Genomic DNA, 27,127 nt, shown 5'->3' with positions numbered 1-27,127 from the left:
ATGTTTATTTAAAATATATTCGATTGATGCTGTACAAATGCTGACTATTATTCAAAAATAAATCAAAAACATATAATTTGAAATAACTCAAATAATTACTTAAACATTTTATTAAGGAAAACACAAAATTCTCCCAACATTTGTTTTAGGCTGTCTATAGTGACACAAGACCCGGCCAGAATGGAGATGATTGGGTAATTCCCCCACCAATCACGCCTGGAAACCGTAATAGCGTAAGTGACTGGGATTGATTTTACGCACATAATTTGTATTATGTAACTATCCTTCACTCACTGCATTTTACTGGAGAAATAATCCTGCTTTTATCGGGAGACTCTGCTGTAGTTTTGGTCATGAGTTCTGTTTGATGTAGCTCATTTTTTAATCTGTTAAAATAAACTCTGTTTATTGTAAAATAGACTGTTTGCTGTAAATCCCACCCTGCCTCCAACTCATTGGCTGACACAGTGTTGTCAATACTCACTCCATTTGTTTAATTTTGTTCACGCATATATTTCTCTGCAAGAGGGTGGGAGAGTAATTAGCCACAGGCCAACCTTGCTAGGAGGTACCCAACCACAAGGTGGGCTGAATTGTCCATCCATGTTTCCTCCCTTCCAATGAGGAAAAAATCCAGTTTTTGCCTGATGGCTCTGCTTGACAGCCCAGCACAGAAAAGTAACTTTCCACTAGTATAAATTGCTTTACTGTCACCATAATAAATAGCATGTCCACAAGCCAACATGATGTGCTTCCTTAAATACTTTGATTTAAAAAAATAAAAATTCTAAAAATGACAATTTTTGAACGTAAAAACATTCACTATGAATTCAGGTTTTTCGATTTTGTGGCCACTAGATGTAATGGTTGCGGAAAAGGAAGTCCATATTTTTCACACATTTTTCGTAGACACTTTTCATATTCTTTATTCAATTTAGCAGATTCTTGCAGAGCATACTTTAAATCTTCAATTTCTTCAAAGAAGCCCTATAGTGCACATGTAAAACATACAATTAGTCTAAGAAATGTAATAATGTAATAATGTAATGAGGAAATCACATTCCAGTTGATTATAATGTATATCTTAACATTTATTGTACAAGTAACAAAAAATTCCCTCCCGGATTGAAATGCCAGCATAACAGAGTTTTGGATATTCACTAGAACTATATCCTGATACTCCACGATCCTTGTTCCAACACAAAGTTAAACATAAATTATATTCTATTGGGATCAATGTGGGTTGGAATCTGATCAGAAGTGGTTAATAGACAGGCAGCAAAGTATCGTGTTCTGCTAAATACCACCCCACTGAATGCAATGCAATCCAGGCAATTTATAGCCTGACAATGTTCACAGCAACCAAACTAAACTACAAGGTGACTCATTTTTGGATTAGACACCTTATTAAGTAGCCGCTCAACAGGTACTTATTTCATAATTTATACCTTCATAAAAGTAATTGTGCAAAAGTTGCTTTTAAAAGTTACATTTTTTTAAGTTGAGAAACTTAGGTCCAAGGTGAAGGAATACAGCAAAAGTGGAAGAAAAGATTAAGTGATGATTAGATGACACCAAGTTTGGGTTTTAAAAGCAAAAGATTGTAGGGGAAGGGAAGTAAAATGGCTACTTAAATAGATTGCAGGAGCGGTGGATCACTGAGCAGGAAGTATTATTAATTTCATGAGTGTAACCACGTGTATGGATTGGTACAATGCATTGTAGTCAAGTTACTTATGGAATATTTCAATATCTAACAGTGTGCTGCATCATATTCTCTATATCTACATTCCAAGATGTAAATCTACTCCAAACCACTATCAATAAAATGATGAGTTTCATTAGTTCTCAGCCACACTGCTGGATGGGATGTTCATTTTCAGGGTAAGGTGGCATACAATGTATTTCTTCACCGTGGTGTGCATCCCAGTGGAACTGATCACAGATTTCTCACTGATCTACCCGCTTTCTGGGTTGAAGGACTGCGGTGTCTGGGGATGACCCACTAAGAGAGGGTGTCACAGTAAAAGAAATCAACCGTTGTGGAAAACTGCTGAACTAAATAATGTCTACAGCAAATCATTTTGTGAACAACAGTACCTTGTCTAGTCCAGCCAGCTCGTTTTTCAGGCTTCTTTTCTCCTTTGTCAGTTTGTCCCTTTCCTTTTGCAGCCTTTCTATCTCGAACAACAGTTCTACAGAAAACCACAAATATTAAACATAAATTACATGATTGCAAATGTAGACGGTATTTGTACATTACAACAGTGTCTACACTTTACAACCAGTGAAGTGCTTTTGAAGTGTTTTGGGACGTCCTGTGATCATGAAAGGTGCTATATAAATGCACGTCTTTCTTTCTTCAACCTGTTAAAACAGTCTGAAATTTTCTTACATAGAACGCACAGCACAGAAACAGGCCATTCTGCCCAACTGGTCTATGCCAGTGTTTATGTTTCACACAAGCCTCCTCCCTCCCTACCTCATCTAACCCCATCAGCATATCCTTCTATTCCTTTCTCCCTCTTTTTTTTATTCGTTCATGGGATGTGGGCGTCGCTGGCGAGGCCGGCATTTATTGCCCATCCCTAATTGCCCTTGAGAAGCTGTTGGTGAGCCCCCTTCTTGAACTGCTGCAGTCCGTGTGGTGAAGACTCTCCCACAGTGCTGTTAGGAAGGGAGTTCCAGGATTTTGACCCAGCGACAATGAAGGAACGGCGATATATTTCCAAGTCGGGATGGCGTGTGACTTGGAGGGGAACGTGCAGGTGGTGGTGTTCCCATGTACCTGCTGCTCTTGTCCTTCCAGGTGGTAGAGGTCGCGGGTTTGGGAGGTGCTGTCGAAGAAGCCTTGGCGAGTTGCTGCAGTGCATCCTGTGGATGGTACACACTGCAGCCACAGTGCGCCGGTGGTGAAGGGAGTGAATGTTTAGGGTGGTGGATGGGGTGCCAATCAAGCGGGCTGCTTTGTCCTGGATGGTGTCGAGCTTCTTGAGTGTTGTTGGAGCTGCACTCATCCAGGCAAGTGGAGAGTATTCCATCACACTCCTGACTTGTGCCTTGTAGATGGTGGAAAGGCTTTGGGGAGTCAGGAGGTGAGTCACTCACCGCAGAATACCCAGCCTCTGACCTCCTCATGTGTTTATCTAGATTCCCCTTAAATGCATCTATGCAATTCGCCTTAACTACTCCTTGTGGTAGTGTGTTCCACATTCTTACCACACTCTGGGTAAAGAAGTTTCTCTAAATTCCCTATTGGATTTATTAGTGATGATCTTATATTGATGACCTATAGTTTCCACTTGCGGGGCAGACCAAAACATCTTCTCTACATCTACCCTTTCTTAATCTTAAAGACCTCTATCAGATTATCCCTCAGTCTTCTCTTTTCTAGAGAAAATGGCCCCAGTCTGCTCAATCTTTCCTGATAGGTATAACCTATAATATGGAGACCAGAATTGTTCACAGTACTCTAAGTGTGGTCTAACCAAGGTTCAATACAAGTTGAACATAACTTCTCTGCTTTTCAATTCTATCCCTCTAGAAATGAACCCCAGTGCTTGGTTTGCTTTTTTAATGACCTTATTAACCTACGTTGCTACTTTTAGTGATTTGTGTATCTGTACCCCCCAGATTTCTCTACCCCATTTAGACTGATTATCCAAGCACTATGTGCCCCCTTATTCTTCCTACCAAAATGTAATACCTCACATTATCCACATTGAAATTAATTTGCCAATTACACACCTGTTCTGCAACTTTATTAATGTCTTCCTGTATTTTGTCATAGTCCTCCTCGGTATTAACTATAACCCCGCAATTTGGTGTCATCCACAAATTTTGAAATTGTACTTCTGATTCTGAATCTAAATTGTTTATGTAAATTGTGAACAACAGTGGTCCCAGCAACGATCCTTATGGAACACCACTTCCCACCTTTTGCCAGTCTGAGTAACGACCTTTAACCCCTACTCTGTTTTGTAGCCAGCTTGCTATCCATTCTGCTACTTGTCCCCTGACTCCATATGCTCTGATCGTAATCATGAGTCTACTATGCAGAACCTTATCGAAGGCTTTTTGAAAATCCAAATATATTAACATCTACTGCATTACCATCATCCACCCTTTCTGTTACTTCTTTAAAAGAATTCAATAAGGTCGGTCAAGCATGACCTTCCCTTTTGAAATCTGTGCTGCCTACTCTATTATATTTTCGATTTCTAGATGTTTTTCTATTACATCTTTGAGTAAGGATTTCATTATCTTTCCTACCACTGACATTAAGCTAATTGGTCTATGGTTCCCTGGACTGGTTCTATCTCCCTTTTTAAATATAGGAATCACAATAGCTGTCCACTAGTCCTCTGGCACTATTCCCTTTTCTAATGAATTTTGATATAAATGTAATAGTGCTCTGCTATCTCTTCCCTTCCTTCTTTTAATATGTATGGCTGCAATCCATCTGGACCAGGGGTTTTATCCTCTCTAAGTTTGATTATCTCCCCCCTTTCCATCTTAGATGTTTTTATATCTTGTTTGATGTCTTCTTCTAATGTCATGCCCACCATGTTAGTCTCCCTGGTAAATAATGAGGCTAGGTAATTATTTAATATTTCTGCTATTTCACTATGAGTTTATCGTGTGCATCCCTTAGTGGCCCTATCCCTATCCTGATTTTTCTTTTGTTATTTATCTGTCTGTAGAATACTTTACTCTTTCTTTTTATATTCCTTGATAATTCAATTTCGTAGATTCTCTTTGCCTTCCTAATTGTTTTTTTTAAAAACTTCTTTCCTAATCTTTCGTATTCCCTTTTGTCATGCTCCCCTTTGTTGTCTATGTATTTGGTCTACAGTAGAAGGGGATAACTCCTCTGTTGGTGGTTGCAAGCATGCTGATTGTATTTTTTTGTGCGAAACCTTTTATCCTCATTTTCCTCAGCTTTTTCTTTGGTATCTACCAAACTACACACCATGTGAGGGCAAGTGGAAGATCTGCTCCCACTCTGATCTGATCCGATCCCAAGAAGAGCATCCTGGAAATGAGTCTCTCTCTGATCCCTTCTCTGAATAGAAGTGTCTGGCCACCTCTTGGAGTTTTGATACAACAAATTGGTTGAAATCAGGATCTCAATAAAATGGGGAAAATTAAATTTGTATCCCACTTTAGTTTTTAAACATTTTTTTTTAAAAAGGGTAAATTTTGTGCAAGGTGAAGGATATCAGAACTCGAAGATGGAACTCAATGTCAACATCAGATACTTACAAGTTAGTTGCAGAGGAAAGCTTCTCCAAATTTTCCCCAATAATGTGCCTTTAACCCCAACCTCAAAAAAGCAGCCCTTTTATGCAACTGTGCAACATTTCCACTTTCCACACCAGATATCCTTATGATCTGATTGAGTTGGAGTGGATATTAGAGCCCACGTATGGTCAGTTTTGTGTTCGGGATGCACGTCCATTAGGAACTGGTTTCAAAGTGCCTCAAAATTTTGTATCTTTCAGGAGCCTTACATCTGGCAGAGAATAGGGTCTTTCATCCCTGCATTGTGTGCTAGATTCATCCAGACCTACGAGATGAAGACAGTGTTCTAACCCAATGCATCATCCAAAGTTGAGAAATGAAGACAGACAAATGGATACATATGCTGGAATTTTGTTAAATTACCTTTGCTGATCAGGGAGAAATTATATAGAACTTTTCCTCAGCTTAAATAGTGGGGTGGATTAGGTACATGGTCTGTAGGAGTGGGCTTGATGGGCCAAACAACCTTATTTCATTCCACAGTTTCTTATGCTTTAAGGGAATGTAAATAAATCTGCAAGTTTGCATAAATTGTACAGTGTATCTTTATAAAGATTCAATTCAGCTGAATTTTCAGAAGTGGCTCAGTGGGTTAATGTGTTGCTAAGGCTATATAGATCAGAAAAGGTACAAGGCCAAGTCCATAGTCTGTGCTGAGTTAGCTGATCCCAGCCTGCGTGACAGAGGGATGCTACAAATGGCCCCGGTGCTCTAAGGCTCGAAAGAAAAAAAATTCTCAGCTAGCATTCCCATTCCTGATTAAATGACTCCTGTCAGAAGGCGTGGATATCATCAGGTGAGGTTAGGAGGAGGCCTTGCCTATGATACTACCTTCCCTCTCTCAGTTTAAAAGTTTGCCAACACTCTGTTCATACATGAAGAATGGCCACTTGAGCCAGTGCCTGTGGAACCACACCCCAATATGAGTTCACATCTGCAAGAGAGAAAACATTCAGTTGAAGCCTCACCAATGTGAATGCAGTCGGGTGAGCAACGTTTCCTGCCACTAGACCTGCGTTTGTGAGGTGCAGAGCCCTGGTCTGGTGTTGGAGTCCTTCGCCTTCTGCTAGTGGGAGTGCGTTCCAGCTGCTGATTTCTTTGCTTTGATGTCAAGAGCTGTAGTTCTAACTCATAAACTTTCACCTGGAAGATAGAAGAGTGAGGAACCAAAAAAAAAATCTTTAAATGTCCAAACTGCAGGTATAATTGAAATGAAAGAACTAGTAAGGTAATTGTGATAAGCTTTTTTGTCTATGGTGTGTTATTTTATGTTTCTTGGGTTGCAGTTCACTCTAGGTCCAAATCAAGTTTTACTTAAATGAAAATTAACCCAGGCTTTTTGATGCAAACCATTTCCAGAGTCAGATAATGTCTGATGCATCAGACATATAAGTAAAAGAAAAGGTGGGGGGCATAGGGATAAACCCTGAATTTACAGGCCAGTCAGCCTAACGTCAGTGGTGGGAAACTTTTAGACACAATAATCTGGGCCAAAACAAATTGGCACTTGGAAAAGCATGGACTAATAAATGAAAGTCAGCACGGATTTGTTAAAGGAAAATCATGTTTGACTAACTTGATTGAGTTCTTTGATGAAGTAACGGAGAGGGTTGAGGAGAGTAGTGCGGTTGATGTTGTCTAAATGGACTTTCAAAAGGCATTTGATAAAGTACCACATAATAAGCTTGTTAGCAAAATTGAAGCCCATGGGATTAAAGGGACAGTGGCAGTATGGATACAAAATTGGCTAGGGAACAGAAAGCAGAGAGTAGTGGTGAACGGTTTGCTTTTCCGACTGGAGGGAAGTATACAGTGGTGTTCCCTAGGGGTCAGTATTAGGATTACTGCTCTTTTTGATATATATTAATGACCTGGACTTGGGCATAGAGGGTATAATTTCAAAGTTTGCAGTTGACACGAAACTCGGAAATGTAGTAAACAATGTGAAGGATAGTAACAGACTACAGGAGGACACAGAACTGCTGAAATGGGCAGACAAATGGTAGATGAAATTTAACACAGAAGTATGAAATGATGCATTTGGTAGGAATGAGGAGAGTCAATATAAACTAAATTGTACAATTTTAAAGGGGGTGCAGGAACAGAGAGACCTGGGGGTACACATACACAAATCTTTGAAAGTGGCAGGACAAATTGAGAAGGATGTTAAAAAGGCATAGGGGACCCTTGGCTTTATTAATAGAGGCATAGAATAGAGGCAAGGAAGTTATGCTAAACTTTCATAAAACACTGGTTAGGCTTCAACTGGAGTATTGTGTTCAATTCTGGGCACCATACTTTAGGAAGGATGTGAAGGCCTTAGACAGGATGCAGAAGAGATTTACTAGAATGGTACCAGGGATGAGGGACTTCAGTTATGTGGAGAGACTGGAGAAGCTGGGGTTGTTCTCCTTAGAATAGAGAAGGTTAAGGGGAGATTTGATAGAGGTGTTCAAAATCATGAACGGTTTTGACAGAGTGAATAAGAAGAAACTGTTTCCAGTGGCAGAAGGGTCAGTAACCAGAGGACACAGATTTAAGGTGATCGGCAAAATTACCAGAGGAGACATGAGGAAACATTTTTTACGCAGCACGTTATAGTGATCTGGAATGCACTGCCTGAAAGGGTGAGGGAAGCAGATTCAATAATAACTTCCAAAAGGGAATTAGATAAATACTTGAAAGGGAAATATTTACAGGGCTATGTGGAAGGAGCAGGGGAATGGGACTAATTGGCTAGCTCTTTCGAAGACAAGATGGGCCAAATGGCCTCCTCCTGTGCTGTACCTACTATGATACTATGTAAATTGTAACTCACTATCTGTTTGCCTGGGCTACTGCTCTCATAATGCTTTGAATAAGACATGATGTGGCGATGCCGGTGATGGACTGGGGTTGACAAATGTAAACAATCTTACAACACCAGGTTATAGTCCAACAATTTTATTTGAAAATCACAAGTTTTCACCTGATGAAGGAGAAAGCCTCCGAAAGCTTGTGATTTTCAAATAAAATTGTTGGGCTATAACCTGGTGTTGTAAGATTGTTTACATTTGAATAAGACATTCAGATGACACAGGATAATTTGATCCCCGGGTAGAGGCCAAGTCATTCAATTTAAATATAAACATCTTTTGCATCTTTTAAGATGTATGTTTGATTGGCATCTCTGATTGAATTCAACAGATATAATTTTTAAAAATTTCCTTTATCCCAGTATATCTCCAAAGGAATTTTAATAGCCTATCTGAGGCTGACTTCCTCCTAAACAGCCGTTATTCTGAAAGCATTGTAAAGTAGGCCAGATATTCTGCGATTCAGTCCACTGTAAATTACCACATAAGTTTAGACAGAGATTGAGTTTGAATTTCTGGTACAATTTACTCTGAGGGTTAGTGCAGGAGAAAAGCCTTGTTTTCAATATTCCCTGCAGGAATTATACATTTTGTATTTACTATAAATCTACTGTTTATATTTGATACAGTTAATTTATCTGGTTAATGTTCAATAAACCTGTCTGATAGTTTATCTCCCAGGCCACGAACTGATGAGTGTTATTCTGCCTCCTTTCTGAAGAGGAAACCACGTGGTGGTCAAAATACAATGACAAGGGTCCTCTGTTTGACCCCTGGGCTCACTACATTTATCTAGATATAGGACAAATTAAAGCATACTCTGGGCTGAAGGGCTCGGAGATTTCCAATTCTGGCCTCTTGCGCATCCCCGATTTTAATCGCTCCGCCATTGGCGGCCGTGCCTTCAGCTGTCTAGGCCTTAGGCTCTGGAATTCCCTCCCTAAACCTCTCCGCCTCTCTCCTTCTTTAAGATGCCCTTTAAAACCTAGCTTTTGGTCACTTGTCCTAATATCTCGTTATGTGGCTCGGTGTCAAATTTTTTTGATAACGCTCCTGTGAAGCGTCTTGGGACGTTTTACAACGTTGAGTATATAAATACAAATTGTTGTTGTTCTTGTTGAGTGAGAGCTCACTTACAGGAGTGGTCTTTGAACCTGAACAAAGTGCTCAAACCTGAAAAGATAATAGTGGTGGCAGCAAAGGTTGGGTTACAATCCAAAGGTTATTCACACAGTCTCAATTTTAAGTAAAATGGATAGTAGTAAGCAGCAGTGCTCACAAATGTCTAAAAGGGCTCAGAAAAACTTAAAGCGAGCGACAATTAGCCCAGTTGGCAGCAGAGGAAAAAGACAATTTAGAAGTGCAGAAACTGAAGAAGTAGGAACACTGCAAAATTGAGGATGACGAGACGTAATTCCAGCCCAGATTTGAGGCTTAGGAATATTTTCACTAAATGCCGTCTGATAAAGAGGAATACATAGATAATTTCAAGAGAATTTGAATTATTAGCAAAGTACCATATGTGAACAAAAAAGTTTGAGCCAAAATACACTATCAACACTTAATGGAAAAGTGGTCACTGAAATTACAGTGGATCCAATGCAAAGTGCAGACTCTAAAATTGTTAAAAAGTGCTGCTTATGACATAATGCGAGAAGCGTACTGAGAAAAATTTAGGTTGGAGAGAACTCCGAATGGTACTCACAGAGAACTGGTCCCAGAGCTAGATCGGTAAATTGTGATTGGAGAGAGAGAATTAACAAATTTCAAAAAGAGATTAAGTCAATTGATGTTGAGGGATGGGTTTCTGAAAGCAGTTCTAGATAATCGGAGGATCTGGTTGTTGACCAAGAACGTAGGACCTGGTAGCTGTTGTGTGAATCAGCCAATCACAAAAAAGGGGTTGCACGACACAGTATTTTCTTACATTAATGCAATCGCATCTGGTGTGGAACAATCAGTACCTGGAGAGCAGAAATCCTCGAACTCGGGGTTTACAGGGGCCACAGATTTAAACTTAGCCAGGATGTGGCTGAAATAACCTAGCTGCGTAGACATGAAAGAAGTAAGGGTTTCAGCAACTGTGCCATTTGAGGAAATGATGCGAAGATGTATGGTCAAACAGCTCAGCAGAGGAGGCCAGTGCTGGGAAAGGGCGCATGGGCTTTATTAGCTTGGCAGAGACAGCTGAGGGGGGCGCAGATGGCATGGCACAGAATCACACACTTCACCCACCGAACAAGTCAGGGGCCCAGCGTGTAATCAGGTAGGGTGGGGGTGCTGGGGCGAGGGGCTGCTGTTTGAGCTCCAACTACATCAGAGGTGTATGGAGCAGCAGTAAGTTCCACATTAAATATCGTATTCCAGGGAAGCCCGAGAACTGCGAGCTAAACTCAACTTGAAGAGATTCAGCTAGCTGATCCCACAAGGGATTGGTGGTGGTGGTAAGGGAGAGTGGGGGGGGGGGGGGGGGGGGCGGGTGGGGGGGCGGGTGTTGGTGAAGGCAGACAGAGAGCTCAGAAGTTGCAGCACAGACCAGGTCTAAAGAGTTACATTTCCAGGGAACATGTTCGCAGCCACTGAGATGCCTGATGTCACATCTGAGATGCCTTGTACATGTTGAGGTAGCCTTATGTCCTTTGCCTACTTAAGGGAAGGATGCAAGGGACATTGCATCCACATCCTAGTTGGAGGAAAGAGAGAAAATTTGTTGCTGGGCCAACTGCTGCAGCTAGGCCGCAGACTATCGAGCAGGGGCAGCCTGTGACCAAGCTCGGTGCTCAATGTCCACCTGCTGCTGTGGGCAATGGACAAATGTGCAATATGATGCCAGCCAGGCAACACCCACAGGAAATGCTGCACAGTACACAAGACTATGGCAGAATAGGGGTGGTGAGGGTCCTGGAGATTGACAGTATTGCCACGGGACTGCTGGAGTTTAGCAGCATGGGGGTGGGGGGTCCTTTGATCTAGGTTGCACTGTGGAGGAAGAACCGCGGACGGTGGCGCAGCGGCTCACTAGAACCGCGGACGGTGGCGCAGCGGCTCACCAGAACCGTGGACGGTGGCGCAGCGGCTCACCAGAACCGTGGACGGTGGCGCAGCGGCTCACCAGAACCGCGGACGGTGAATGTGATCTTTACTAGTTTGTGTATTTCTGGTGTTTGTCAGCAGTGAGGGAGGGACAGGCGAAAGTACACAGTTCTGGCAAAAATATCAATTCCAAGCCTTGGCTTTTGGGAGAGGCTGAAGCCTTCAAGTAAAAATGTTAATGATGGCCATACAAGACACAAATGAAAATTCAATTAAATAAATGCAATAATGTTATTGTGAAATATGTCATTGTTTATTTTTTTCTTAAATTCTTATTTTCGACATTAGAAATTTCAGTTACTGAGGAAAAGTAGCACGCGAAAAAATTTTCATAAAACATTTTGGCCAATTTGTGGGAAAGAGTAAGCAATCAGATTGACAAGCTTACTTACATAGGCAAAACCCATTAATAATTGTGAACAAAGGAATTTATAATGGGAAAACGTTGACAAAAAATGTGACAAAAACACGATAACAGGAAGTCAAGGTGTGCAGACAAAAAGTGCACGCAGACAGAAGATTTTTAAGATATATAGGCATATGTATGTTTTAAGTGTTGTAAATCATGGTAGCTGCCATTCCTTGCTTTAATTTCCATTCTATTGAGTCAACTGATTTTGATCATTGGATATGCATTCACATCCAGCCCAATCCTGTGCTAACTCAGCATCCATGTATGCTCTTTCCAGCAGGGGTCACTAGGTTGCAATCAGGAGCAGGAACTCTGGCTGATTGCTTCCACCGCCCCTCGCCCCTCGCCCCTCGCCCCCCCCCGCCCTCCCATGATCTAACTGAATGGTGGAACAGGCTCGAGGGACTGAATGGCCTACTCCTGTTCTTATGATTATGGGGCGAGTTCAGCAGTCGTAAAAACAGCTGACATTTCAGCCCCCGCATGAACAGAGGCTGGATTATGCCGACATCTGTAAAAAGCAAAAAAAACAACGTACGTTTATATAGCACCTTTAACATAGAAAAAACATCCCAAGATGTTTCACATAAGGAAAAAATGAAGGGTTGGAATCTATGATCTTATACACATTCTTTTTACATAACTCCCATTATCAGTACAAAAATTTCCATCTGTAAGTTCCAGTTAACAGCCATAATTTTCATGGAATAGACCAATTTTTTAATCCATAAGCAAAAAAAATGGCCATTATAAATAAGTTTGTTTTAGATCAAATTCAGTAGTGACTTTTAACCTGGGTTACTCTTGTAGGTCATGTGATTTTACACTCGTCCTAAGCCAACAATATTTCACGTAGATTCACTATATAAGGAACGAGTTGTGATTAAAAAAAAAATGCAGAACTTACAGTGAGTTTTGAGATGGTTTCGGTCTGCTCCTTGTTGGTTTTAATTTCTTTCTCGTAACGTTTCTGCAGAGCATTGTACATCTGTAGCAGCCGACTAGGAATACAAAGAGACTACATTTAGTTCCAAAACAGGATCACCATTTCTGAAATAATACACACTGGGTAGTGAACTAATTGCCCGATTTTTTGAATTCAATTCCACACCTGGACATAGTGGGAATTGAACTCATGACCTATGGGTTGCTAGTCCAGTACCATAACCACTAGGCTACCCACATGTTTGTTCCAGTAGTTTGGGTGTATCCTAAAAGGTCCCGTGGCACAATTCAAACAAGAGCAGATAATTCACTTGCTGCCCTGACCAACAGTTGTTGCTCAACCACCACCACCAAAAAACAGGTTATTGATCATTCATGTCATTGCTGTTTTTGAGATGTTGGTGGTGCGGAGTGGCTGTTGTATTTCCCGACACAAGTCAGTGCGCTTCAAAGTAATTAATTATGTCTCAAGCAGTTTCGACGCTTCGAGGCCACGTAACACAAATTCTTCCTTAGCATGCAAAAATGATTTTTAAAATTCTGAGAACAGCCGGGAAACAGTGCTGGATCAAGTTCTGGGGAATGAAGTGGGGCAGGTGGAGCATGTTTCAGTGGGGGAGCATTTGGAGAACAGTGGTCATAATATCATTAGGTTTAGAATTGTTATGGAAAAGGACAAGGGACATCAAATGTCAAAATACTAAACTGGAGGAGGGCAAATTTCAGCGAGTTGAAAAGGGATCTTGCCCAGGTAGATTGGAATCAAAAATTGGAAGGCAAAATAGTACATGAACAATGGGAGGCCTTCAAGGAGGAGTTGGTTCAGGTACAGAGTAGACACATCCCTATGAAGGAGAAAGGAAGGGCACCCAAAGCTAGAGCTCCCTGGGTGATATAGAGATTAAAATGAAACAGAAAAAGGAGGCTTACGACAAATGTAAGGTTCATTATACAGTAGAGAACCAGGCTGAATACAGAAAATATGGAGGAGATCTAAAAAAGAGAATTAGAGGGGCAAAGAGAGAGTATGAGAATAGATTAGCGGCTAACATAAAAGGGGACCCAAAAGTCTTTTATAAACATATAAATAGTAAAAGGATAGTCAAAGGAAGGGTGGGACCGATTAGGGACAAAGAATATCTTTTTGTGGAGGCAGAGGGCATGGCTGAGGCACTAAATGAATACTTCACATCCATCTTCACTAGAGAAGTGGATGCTGCCATTGTAGCAGTAAAGGAGGTAGTAGCAATAGTCGATAGGATAAAAATAGAGAAAGAGGAGGCACTTAAAAGATTGGCAGTACTCAAAGTAGAAAAGTCACCCGGTCCAGATGGGATGCATCCTAGGTTACTGAAGGAAATAAGGGTGGAAATTGCGGGGGCTCTGGCCATAATCTTCCGGTCTTCCTTAGATAAGTGGACGGTACCAGAGGACTGGAGGATTGCAAATGTTACACCCCTGTTCAAAAAAGGGGAGAGGGATAAACCCAGCAATTACAGGTCAGTCAGCCTAATGTCAGGGGTGGGAAAACTTTGAGAGACAATAATCCGGGACAAAATTAATTGGCACTTTGAAAAGTATGGGCTAATAAATGAAAGTCAGCACGGATTTATTAAAGGAAAATCGTGTTTGACTAACTTGACTGAGTTCGTTGATGAAGTAATGGAGAGGGGTGATGGGTAGTGCGGTTGATGTTGTGTATATGGACTTTCAAAAGGCATTTGATAAAAGTACCAAATAATAGACTTGTTAGCTAAATTAAAGCCCATGGGATTAAAGGGACAGTGGCAGCGTGAATACAAAATTGGCTAAGGAACAGAAAGAGAGTAGTGGTGAACAGTTGTTTTTCAGACTGGAAGGAAGTATACAGTGATGTTCCCCAGGGGTCGGTATTAGGCCCATTGCTCTTTTTGATATATATTAATGACCATATAGAAGGATATGCTGATAGGGTTAAACGAAGTAGGGAGGGAGGAGACACGTGTGGAGTATAAACACCGGCATGGACCTGTTGGGCCGAATGGCCTGTTTCTGTGCTGTACATTCGATGTAATCTATGACCTGGACTTGGGTATAGTGAGTATAATTTCAAAGTTTGTAGATGACACAAAACTCGGAAATGTAGTAAACAATATGGAAGATAGTTACAGACTTCAGGAGGACATAGACAGACTGGTGAAATGGGCAGACACATGGCAGATGAAATTTAGTGCAGTGAAGTGTGAAGTGATACATTTTGGTAGGAAGAATGAGGAGAGGCAATATAAACTAAATGGTACAATTTTAAAGGGGGTACAGGAACAGAGAGCCCTGGGGGTGGGCATACACAAATCTTTGAAGGTGGCAGGACAAGTTGAGAAGGCTGTTAAAAAGCATATGTGATCCTGGGCTTTATTAATAGAGGCTTTAAGTACAAAAGCAAGTAAGTTATGCTAGACCTTTATAAAACACTGGTTAGGCCTCAGCTAGATTACTGTGTTCAATTCTGGGTACCACACTTTAGGAAGGATGTCAAGGCCTTAGAGAGGGTGCAGAAGAGATTTACTAGAATGGTGCCAAGGATGAGGGACTTCAGTTATGTGGAGAGACTGGAGAAGCTGGGGTTCTTCTCCTTAGAACAGAGGGAGTTAAGGGGAGATTTGATAGAGGTGTTCAAAATCATGAATGGTTTTGACAGAGTAAATAAGGAGAAACTCTTTCCAGTGGCAGAAGGGTCGGTAACCAGAGGACACAAATTTATGGTGATCAGCAAAGGAGCCAGAGGCAACATGAGGAAACATTTGTTTTATGCAGCGAGTTGTAATGATATGGAATGCACTGCCTGAAAGTGTGGTGGAAACAACAACAACTTGCATTTATATAGTGCCTTTAACGTAGTAAATCGTCCCAAGACACTTCACAGCAGCGATTATCAAACAATATTTGACACCAAGCCACATAAGGAGATATTAGAACAGGTGACCAAAAGCTTGGTCAAAGAAGGAGGTTTTAAGGAGCATATTAAAGGAAGAGAGAGCGGTAAAGAGGTGGAGCAGTTTAGGGTGAGAATTCCTCAGCTTAGGGCCTAGGCAGCTGAAGGCACAGCCACCAATGGTGGAACGATTGAAATCAGGGATGCGCAAGAGGCAAGAATTGGAAGAGTGCAGAGATCTGAGGGTTGTCGGGCTGGAGGAGGTTACAGAGATAGGGAGATGCGAGGCCATGGAGGGATTTGAAAACAAGGATGAGAATTTTAAAATCGAGGCATTCCCAGACCAGGAGCCAATGTAGGTCAGCGAGCACAGAGGTGATGGGAGAACGGGATTTGGAGCGAGTTAGGATACGGGCAGCAGAGCTTTGGATGAGCTCAAGTTTATGACAGGTGGAAGATGGGAGGTCAGCCAGGAGAGCATTGGAATAATCCAGTCTAGAGTTAACAAAAGCATGGATGAGGGTTTCAGCAGCAGATGAGCTGAGGCAGGTGCGGAGACGGGCGATGTCACGGAGGTGGAAGTAGGCGGTCTTGGTGACGGAGCAGATATGTAGTCGGAAGCTCATCTCAGGGTCAAATAGGACACGAAGGTTGCGATCAGGCTGGTTCAGCCTCAGAAAGTGGCCAGGGAAATGGTGGCTAGGGAACGGAGTTTGCGGCGGGGACCAAAGACAGATTCAGTAGTAACTTTCAAAAGGGAATTGGATAAATACTTGAAGGGAAAAAATTTAAAGGACCATGGGGAAAGAGCAGGGGAATGGGTCTAATTGGATAGCTCTTACAAAGAGCTGGCACAGGCACGATGGGCCGAATGGCCTCCTCCTGTGCTGTACCTACTATGATGAAATGGGCAGACACACGGCAGACGAAATTTAATGTGGAGAAGTATGAAGTGGTGCATTTTGGAGGGAAGAATGAGGGGCAATATAAATTAAATGGTACTGGTTTAAAAGGGATACAGGAACAGAGAGACCTGGGGATTTGTGTACAGAAATCTTTGAAGGTGACAGGACAAGTTGATAATGCTGTTAAAAAAGTATACGTGATCCTTGGCTTTACGGAGACCTAGAATATAAAAGCTAGGAAGTTATGCTAAACCTTTATAAATCACTGGTTAGGCCTCAGCTGGAGTTTTCTGTTCAATTCTGGGCACCAGACTTTAGGAATCACGTCAAGGCCTTAGAGAGGGTGCGGAGGAGATTTACTAGAATTGTACCAGGGATGAGGGACTTCACTTACGTGGAGAGACTTGAGAAGCTGGGGTTGTTCTTTTTAGAGCAGTGAAGGTTAAGAGGAGATTCAATAGAGACGTTCAAAATCATGAAGGGTTTTGATAGTTTCTCCTTATTTACTCTGTTTCCACTGGCAGGAGGGTCAGTAACCAGAGGACACAGATTTAAGTTAATTGGCAAAAGAGCCAGAGGTGAAATGAGGAGAATTATTTTTCAGCAGCAAGTTATTATGATCTGGAATGCACTGCCTGAAAGGGTAATCCAAGCAGATTCAATTGTAACTTTCAAAAGGTAATTGGCTAAATACATGGAAGGGGAAAGAGCAGGGGAATGGGGCTAATTGGATAGCTCTTTCAAACAGCACAGGCACGATGGGCCGAATGGTGGTCTCCTGTGCTGTAAAATGCTATGATTCTATGACCTGTATCTCAATTCCATTACGCACCTCTGTTCCATATCCCTTGACACCCTCAACAAAAATCTCAGTCATCCTAGCATCCACAGCCTTTTGGAGGAGCGAGTTCTAGATTTCTACTACCCTTTGTGTGAAAAAGTGCTTCCTGATTTCACTCCTAACTGGTCTTGCTCTAATTGAAAGTGAGATTAACAGCAGTTATATCCACTGGATTACTAGTCAATTTACATTGTGGAAGAAATGTTTTCCAGCTGCATTTCATGATTTAATTTTGAGACCTAATCAATAGCCTCTTCAATTATCATTGCACGTTTATTTTACAATGCTTCACAAAGAAAGAAATAGAAAGTGCACTGACATACAACAATTACAAATTTTGTTGCACAACATTGCACAGAAGCATTTTTAAAAATGGCTTTAATTTTTTTTTTAAATGTTTATGTCTGACCCCCTATGTCCAAACAGGTCTTGAATGAAAAAGATGCTGTAGTGCACAACAGATAGACCAAAAATCAAAGACAGCTGAACACTGTGGCCATGGCACTTTGTCAGTATTGGCACACTTATGAACACCATGTTTTGTGATAAGGGGCTGCACCTGAAATTTTCACACATTCCTTCACTTTTCAGGTGCTGTGCATTTCAGGGTTTTCTCATCATCTCCAAGACGACATAAATGTTGTGTGTGGTTTTTAAACATCACCAACAGATGTGCAATTATACAGTGCCTCCAATGTAGAAAAGCATCTCAGGGTGCTTGTAAATAATAATACTTGGACATAATGCTGTGCTTTGTCCTTTCATGCCAGGGAAGAAATGGCCTCGGAAGCTCTAATATACATTGCTTCCTCCTCTGAAGAAATTCATCACAAAAGCTTGATGGAAACACGTTTAGTAGACTAATTAGTGATTGGTTAGTGCTTTCCATCTCTGATTAACAAAGGTAAAAGAATATCCTGAGGTATTTCAAGCCCCACTGTATCAACACTAGTACAATCCCCAAAACAGGCAGAAAAAAAATGTTATGGCAGTAATTATATGTTCCACAAAATTCAATGTAAATCTGATTTGTCATACAAGCCCGGGCTTGTAAGAGAAACCTTAGTGTGTCACTTTCCCACATTTATGTTCAAATTGCGTGGGCAAACTCCATGTGAACCAGCTGCAAAAATGGAAAACATTTCTTCCACAATGTAATGTACACATGCAAACTTACAGCGACAGTCTGACCAGCGAGCATTTGCAATGAATCAGCACTCACATCTATGTGCTGATGTCATGACATTATGTAATGACGTCGCTACAAGGATTGTGCTGCTCCTAGAACAATGCATTTACTGAACCCAGGAGAACTAGCAGCAGTTGTGTAGACCCGGTTAAAAAATGGGTCGTCTTGGCCACTAGTTTTGAAAATGTGCTGAGTTTAACTTGCGACGGCTGCTACCAACTCTGAGAGACCCACACAGTGGAAGCTGGCAGCACAAGAATATAAAGGCAGGTTATGATTGATGAGAAGGGGTATGATTATAGGTCTGGGTCCATTAGGAGTAGGCACTGGGTCACCTGATGGTTCAGCTGATTAAGGCAGTGAGAGGCTGAGCCACACAAACCAGGAAGGTCTTGGTTTGATCCCAGGTACTTGCTATGTTAATTGATCAAAGCAGGTTTGCTACAATTGGCCTCTGTACTGCTGGGTTAGGGAGGGAAGATTTCAACAAAAAGATTTAAAAGTAAAATAAGAAGTGCAAGCCTGCTGAAACGTTTATTTTAAACTTGCAAACTGACAGACAAGGTACTCACAGATAGTTTACATCCACATATTATGAGCATTTAGCATAGCAAGCCGATAAATCCCCAGGACCTGATAATCTGCATCCCAGAGTACTAAAAGAGGTAGCCATGGAAATAGTGGATGCATTCGTTGTCATCTTCCAAAATTCGATAGATTATGGAACAGTTCCTGCAGATTGGAGAGTGGCAAATGTAATCCCACTATTTAAAAAAGGATAAAGAGAGAAAACAGGGAACTACAGACCGGTTAGCCTAACATCAGTAGTAGGGAAAATGCTGGATTCAAATATAAAGGATGTGATAACAGAACACTTAGAAAATATCAACAGGATTAGACAAAGTCAACATGGATTTATGAAAGGGAAATTGTGTTTGACAAACCTACTGGAGTTTTTTGAGGATGTAACTGGTAGAATAGATAAGGGAGAACCAGTGGATGTGGTTTATTTGGATTTTCAGAAGGCCTTTGATAAAGTTCCACATAAGAGGTTAGTGTACAAAATTAAAGCACATGGGATTGGGGGTGATATACTGGCTTGGATTGAAAATTGGTTAACAGACAGGGAACAGAGAGTAGGAATAAATGAGTCTTTTTCAGAGTGGCAGGCAGTGACTAGTGGGGTACCACAGGGATCAGTGCTCGGGCCCCAGCTTGTCACAATATATATCAATGATTTGGATGAGGGAACCAAATGTAATATTTCCAAGTTTGCTGACGACACAAAACTAGGTGAGATAGTGAGTTGTGAGGAGAATGCAAAGAGGCTTCAAGGCGATTTAGACAAGTTGAGTGAGTGGGCAAATACATGCAGTATAATGTGGATAAATGTGAAGTTATCCATTTCGGAAGGAAAAACAGAAAGGCAGAGTATTATTTAAATAGTGATAGTTTGGGAAATGTTGATGTACAAAGGGACCTGGGTGTCCTTGTACACCAGTCACTGAAAACAAACATGCAGGTGCAGCAAGCATTTAGGAAGGCAAATGGTATGCTGGCCTTCATTGCAAGAGGATTCGAGTACAGGAGCAAGGATGTCTTACTGCAGTTATACAGGGCCTTGGTGAGACAACACCTGGAGTATTGTGTGCAATTTTGGTCTCTTTACCTAAGAAAGGATATACTTGCCATAGAGGGAATGCAGTGAAGGTTCACCAAACTGATTCTTGAGTTGGCAGGACTGTTTAAAAGAGGAGAGATTGGGTCGACTCAGCCTGTATTCACTCGAGTTTAGAAGAATGAGAGGGGATCTTATTGAAACATATAAAATTCTGATAGGGTTAGACAGTTTGGATGCAGGGAGGACGTTTCCCCTGGCTGGGGGGTCCAGAACGAGGGGTCACAGTCTCAGGATTACCGGGTAGGACATTTAGGACTGAGATGAGGAGAAATTTCTTCACTCAGAGGGTGGTGAACCTGTGGCATCCTCTACCACAGAAGGCTGTGGAGGCCAAGTCACTGAATATATTTAAGAGCTAGATAGATTTCTAGATACAAAAGGCATCAAGGGGTACAGGGAGAGAGCAGGAATATGGTATTGAGATAGAGGATCAGCCATGATCATACTGAATTGCGGAGCAGGCTCGAAGGGCCGAATGGCCTACTCCTGCTCATATTTTCTATGTTCAAACTGATTTTTGTTAAATGCATGGCTGCATGTACATAGATTCTGTAACAGTTATTTGATGAGATCCCGATCTTGAACTGGGCTGGGAGCTGATCCAGAATTGATACCCCTTTATAATGAACAGACCCACCCTAAATGCTGACAGCTTCTCCCTGTCAGTCATGTCACAGAGCGGTTATGCAGCAGAGATGGAAAGCAGCTGATCTCAAAGGCTAAATATATGAGAACATTGTGACAATGGTGCAATACATATCTATATTTTTATTGACGGAATATATTGAGGAAATACTGTGAATAAAAAATACTTGCCCCAAGTCTGTCTTTCTCCTTTAACATTTTCCATTCTGTTTTTTTGATGGGCTGGCAGATAACGACAGATAACACTATCCTGTGATTGAACTGTCATTTGATAAGCTGTACTGTACCATGTTATTCAATAGTCACAAAGATTTTATGAACCAGGGACCATCATAGATGATATGATTATAACCATTAAGATATATCTTATTGAACTTTACCTTCTGTCATAGTATACCATGCTCCAAGTCATAGTTTCTCTAGGTTACAGCACTGCATCAAAGCTCCCACTTCACTTGAATGAGGTTTTCACACAGTTTATACATATACAAAAAGTAAACACCACAACATTTTCCTCAATTACTACTTGTCTGAAACAAGTAATCATTCACATCTGACTTCAGATTCACTGATCCAGAAAAATTTACATTTAGTTTGTGACTATCTGCATTAATTACTTAAGGGTTTGAGCCTTTCTTTTAGAAGTTTCGTGCAACTTCAGAGACCAGAAAAAAAAATAATTGTCACTGTGTTCTACTCAGACAAGATCAGACATTTATTCCAGAGGTTACTGAGGGCGGGATGGTAAAAATAAATGCTGGGTTACAACTTGAAATTGGAGCGATTTTGCTCTAACTTTATGGTTAAAACCTTGCATCAATTCCAACTCCTTTAAAGAGAAAACCTTTCCTGGCCTCTTTAAGACCACTTTTATTTCATTCAGTTTGTATTCTATTTACTCTAACGCAAGACAAAGTTTTGTCACGCCTTCTTTGCGCTCAATACACTTTTTAAAAAAAATTAAATACTTACTTGCTCTTTTCATCTGCCTTTGAAGCATTGCCCTCTTTAAGACTTCCTCTGTGCCACGGATGAGGTTCTGTCTGCATTTGAGCACTTGATAAACATTTAAAATTGTGAAATTTAGTATTCATCTTTCTTCTACATCACCCCAATTATCCTCCAACAACTATTAGGACAAACAGGCAACCTGTACCCAGGCTTCTGCCATTAACATTTTGTAAACAGATGGTAACTAATGCACATGAACAGCCTGGGGTGCTACAACCTCTAATTTCCTCTTATAGGTGTAAACTCCCACTCTCCGTTTGGCATAGTAGAGGGCGGGGCTCAGTGTGTGAGTCTTCGAGGTACATAATTTCTCCCTCGTCACTCCAAGGCACTTAAATATTTGCAGCTAAACCAAAATTTTACAAAAAGATTAAAAGCAAATACAGTAACCTTATTAGTTCCAGGCACGAGAATTATTTAAACCTTCAGTTGAGGTTGAGCATGACGTCAACTAAAAGTCATTTAAACCAATCCAGAGTACGAAGGCGCTGGTTGAAATATGAAAGAACAAAAGGAAAACATACTTGTGAATCCAGCCAACATTAAAGTTAAGAATTTAGGGGGGGATAGAGGGTTTATAACAAGGCCCTCGTCTTATACAACAGTCACAGATCTTTCTCTTTTTCCTGGATGGAATTTTGGGGGAGCCATATTATATGAGAGTTGCCTTATACTCAGGTGTATATGGTAATGTAGCACCAACAATGTAACTATAATGCTTAAGAATTTCTACGGTGTGTTTACACAGGTACAGAAAAGGCAAGTTTTTTTGGGATGCCTTTAGGGCTCTTACTCTCTAGTGGTTACAAAGTCCCTCATCAGCTGTTGCAGTCGCAGTTTTTCCTGGATCTCTGACAGCTCACTCTCCAACAGCTCATTCTTCTGCCGTAGTTTCTTCAACTTCTTCTGCACATGCTCATTTTCGGCACAAAGCTACAGAAACACAGAGAAGTGGGGTTAGAGCCATTTGCACATTGAAAAGGTGCACACCCAAAACCTACTTCTATTGACACCGTTGTAACTTTCTCTCTTCCAGCAGGGAAAACAAAATCTGCAGTTTCTAACAATGTGTATGTAAATTTCTTGTATCGGTGGTACGAAGCCCTCTATTTTTCCTTCCCACTCCGCTGGTCTCCGTGAGCTACACAGTACCCATGACTGAGAAGGCAGGCAGCCTGCCTACTCATAGGCCTCCATCAATGACACCTTAAGCCAGTCTGTAGGAAATGTGTGGCAGTGACCCTGGGACGCCTCGCTCTCAACTTTCCCACCCTTCTGAGGTTGGCAATTCAGCATTATGGGACAACTGAATCTCTGTTTCGCCTTCCTCCACCACCATTACTTAAAGTTAATGCTCTAAAAGATTGCCACTGCAACGACCATTTTAGCCACAAATATGTACACAGGAACGGAACTACACAGCAGTCAAACACGTTGGGAAAATGTTCAGTAACTCAAATGGCTGAGATCTCAATTCCCAAATGAGAACGTCGCCAACTTAATCTCCACAGCTGGCAGTAGTCACTCATCTGAAAGAGTTTCATCTGATCTTGCCCTAGTTGCCATCCACCTCTGGGCCAAAGAGGGAGAGATGAACTCCTCATTGTTTCGGGGGTGGAGGAAAAAAAAAAAATCATACCTCACCTCTGCTTCTATACTTGGTGCAATAGATGGAACTCAGTAACGAGTGGTGAATTGTATCCACATATCCACTCTCAGTGCTAGAGCACTTTAAAACAAGATGTTACACTAACAGTCGCTCATATCAATCACAAAATAAACCCAATCGTGGTGCCCCAGAAAGCCTAGGGTTCGCAAATCATGGTCAGCTGACCCAAAGGTACCAGATGAGAGCAGAGAGATAGAAAAGAAAGAAAGAAGACAGAAAGAGAATAGAATCTGCAGACGCAGGTCTCGCAATAGACCGGTAGCAGTCCAGCGGTATCCAAACTTCTGGAGCAGTGGGCAGGATTACAGGGCACAACCATTGAGTGGGCCACTTATGGCCAGAAACCCATCCCCAAGCTAAAATCCAAGCCTCCCGCGCTAGAAATTCATGCCCACCATATAATAAAAATAAATCCTGCCGTACATTAAAAAAATCTACCCCCACCGGCCCTCCCCCTCTTCTCTCACACAAAGACTGAACCTCCCATCACTTCACTGTTCCTGAGCTGGTACACTACTTCCCCACATCCTCTTCCACTACCTAACCCAGTCCACTGTCTGCTCCCTCCTGCTCTTTCGCTCGTTAGCTCTGGTGCTTTATTCCTTCACTTTGTTCATGACGTGACCATCAGTGGGTCTCCCGCAGTTTCAGCCTGTTTAAACTTCTCGGGCCAAGAGGCTGCTACCCGTTTGGCCCCAATGATGAAGCAGTATTTTTAAACCAATCAGCAAGCACCCTTTTCTAATCCACGCCTGGGAAGTTTGAACAGCTCAGGCGAGTTGTCGGTGATAAAAGCTTCCAATGTAGAGCTTCCAATTAATCACACAAAGGGAACTAAGCAATTGTGGACAAGGTTAAAAGGTCTTGCGGACTGGATTTGGCCCATGGGCCAGGTCTTACACGTTATCGTACCAGTCAATCCTGTCTTTCCTTAGAAGGGACGGAATAATCTAATCTTTGGCACTTGCTTTGATAAAGCAAATCCATCCTCTACTTATTAAATCAGTGTTGTTACTAGTAGTTTGGTTAAGCATAGTTGATGAGTAAAATTTTCATACTATATCCATTTAAACTGACAAACATCTAGCAGTACAATTATAGATTTTGTCCTTCTAAACTTGGATTGTATCTGGGAGTACATTTGTGTCTCCCATGAAGTTGCTCAAGGTGATTCAGAGCACTGTATTCTCCCATGAAATGATATCCTCTATGGCTGTGACCATGGTACAATATCCCTCTTTGGGATAAGGCTTTGACGTGGTCGACTACACCATCTCTACCGTTGTCCAGCTCAGTGGGACTGCCCACACTTGGTTCCAATCTTACCTGTCCAGTTATAGCCAGACCATCTGCAGCAATGGCTTCTCGTCTCACCCCGCACCATTACCTCTGCAATCCCCCTAAGGCCGTTCCTCTTCCTCACCTACATGTTGCCCCTTAGCAACATCATCCACAGACATGGGATCAGCTTCCACAATCCCTTCACCACCTCTCCAACCTTTCCACTACCTCTGTGCCATCAGACTGCTTATCCAACATCCAGTCTTGGATGCACCTCAATTTCCTCTAGTTAAACATTGGAACTTTTTTTATTTATTCGTTCGTGGGATGTGGGCATCGCTGGCGAGGCCGGCATTTATTGCCCATCCCTAACTGCCCTTGAGAAGGTGGTGGTGAGCCGCCTTCTTGAACCGCTGCAGTCCGTGCGGTGTAGCCATCGTCTTTGCCCCTCGCCACAAAACTCTGAACCCTTCCCGCCGATCTCATCCTCCCAACCTCGACCACTGTCTCGGGCTAAACCAGACCGTTCACAAATCTCAGCCAGGTATTCGATCCCGAGCTGAGCTTCCGAACCTATATCCTCTCCCTGGTTGATAGCAGGGAAATGTCCAAGTGACACTGAGCCGAGTATAACTCTAGTCCAAGGCGACCGGTGCATTGACCGGTCTCAGGTACCGTGCCGCGCCCGAGGAGAGGCACCGCCGGTCAGCTGAAAGTTTACCAGAGGGGAGGGAAGGGGGAAGGGGGGAGGGAAGGGGGAAGGGGGGGGGAAGGAAGGGGGGGGGGGGAAGGAAGGGGGGGGGGGGGGGAGGGGGGGGGGGGAGGGGGGGGGAGGGGGGGGCCCCCCCCCGCGGCACCGACTTTACTCACTTGCAGGCACCTGTGTATAGGCGGAAAGTCCATAATAACCGGCATTTAAAAACACCACGGGAGTGAGATTAAACCGCAGGCAACGTTCAGAAAGGAGGGCGACTGAAGTAAAAAATGTCTCCGGGCCTCAGGCCGCGGAAGCCGCCCGGCTCCCGTTGTCAGTGACCCCAGCCTTGGACATCGGTCAACGGCTGCAACACCAGCGAGGATCGCGCCCCCTGTCGCCGGGAGGAACAAACTACGTGGCCGTCGGTGGGACAGTCAAACAGCGCTGGCGGGGGAGGGAGGCGGTTAGGCAGGTCAGCGCCATCTGCCGCTGGGAGGATCAAACTACAGCGGTAGATACATCCCCAACATTAGGGGGCGATTTTAACCTAACCCGCCCGTCCGGGAAATTGACGAGGTTGGAGGCAACGCTAGTTTTACACCCCACCCACAATGAAGAGCAATATTGGACGGGGTGTTAAACCGAAGATCCACCCGATCCCTTGCGTTTCCCGCCTGACGAGTTAGGTTAAAATTATGCACAGGAAACAGGCCATTCGGCCCCAACAGGTCTGTGCTGGTCGGGGTTGCCATCCCTCCAGGGTTGTCCCAAGAATTGAAGCTTAATCTCTTGGACACCGCAGCAAGCAACCCAGGAGAAAAAAATCAAAGAGATATTTTTTAAAAATGGAACTTTTTTTCATTTTCTTTGAACACTCTTGTTTATTAATTATAAAAATAATGGAGATGAGGGGGGGGGAGCAGTCAAGAATCATCTAATTGGGTAACAAAGAGATTGTTTCTTTTCCCATTGTTAAGGGAAGATGGTGCCCTAAGGATGGACGTGTTGGGTGACCATTAGTGGGAGTTTGGGGGGTAGGGCAGTTGGAGGCGGGAGGTCTTGTGATGAAACATCCTGGATTACGTCCAACCAGAGTTGGCCACCCTAATGCTAGTGAGCCTTCAGCCATTCTAATTTCCTCTCTGCTTAGTGTTAGATGTTGTAAGATGTCATCTATGTCACTCTGGTAATCTCTAGGGAAAGATTTTAAGCATTATAGTGCTAAAAATAAATGACCTACATAGAATCTACAGAACAGAAACAGGCCATTCAACCCAACACCGATGTCTATACTTCCCACCAATCTCCTCCCATTCTAATTACCTCTTTCCACCCTGCACCCATATCTCCCTATTTCCTTCTTCCTCATGTATGCATCAAACCTCCCCTTAAATGCATCAATGCTGTCTGCTTCAACCACTCCATGTGGCAGCACATTCACAGTAAAGGCCATCTTGGAGGACCTGTGACATAATGGCAGGGGTCATGGCAAGGCTCAATGCTATCTTCAGTATCAATATCCAAACATTCGACACAATGCAGAACTACCTAGAGTGGGTGGTGGCAACACAAACATCTGCATCCACCTCCCCTGGAAGAGCAGCCTCCAGACAAATCAGTGCATCCAAAGTAGATGTTTTGACCATTGCCCTTCAGACCTCAGGGGACTGTTTGGAGAGGATGGTGCA

The 27,127-nt window shown here is 42.5% G+C and overlaps 1 protein-coding gene across 1 annotated transcript; it reads right to left on the bottom strand.

The window, feature by feature from the left end:
• On the bottom strand, positions 1-25,852 carry LOC137306006 (centrosomal protein of 290 kDa-like). Its single transcript, XM_067975018.1, has 7 exons — positions 25,613-25,852; positions 22,586-22,725; positions 21,754-21,837; positions 12,572-12,665; positions 6,273-6,447; positions 2,101-2,195; positions 1-987 (listed from the first exon to the last, which is right to left on the bottom strand). The coding sequence occupies exons 1-7, from the start codon at positions 25,655-25,657 to the stop codon at positions 823-825; spliced, it is 798 nt and encodes a 265-aa protein (XP_067831119.1). The 5' UTR covers positions 25,658-25,852; the 3' UTR covers positions 1-822.
• Between the last annotated feature and the right edge of the window lie 1,275 nt (positions 25,853-27,127).

This window comes from Heptranchias perlo, chromosome 3, assembly GCF_035084215.1.
Source record: "Heptranchias perlo isolate sHepPer1 chromosome 3, sHepPer1.hap1, whole genome shotgun sequence".
Lineage (NCBI taxonomy): Eukaryota > Metazoa > Chordata > Chondrichthyes > Hexanchiformes > Hexanchidae > Heptranchias > Heptranchias perlo.
This window is presented reverse-complemented; position numbering and strand designations above follow the sequence as displayed.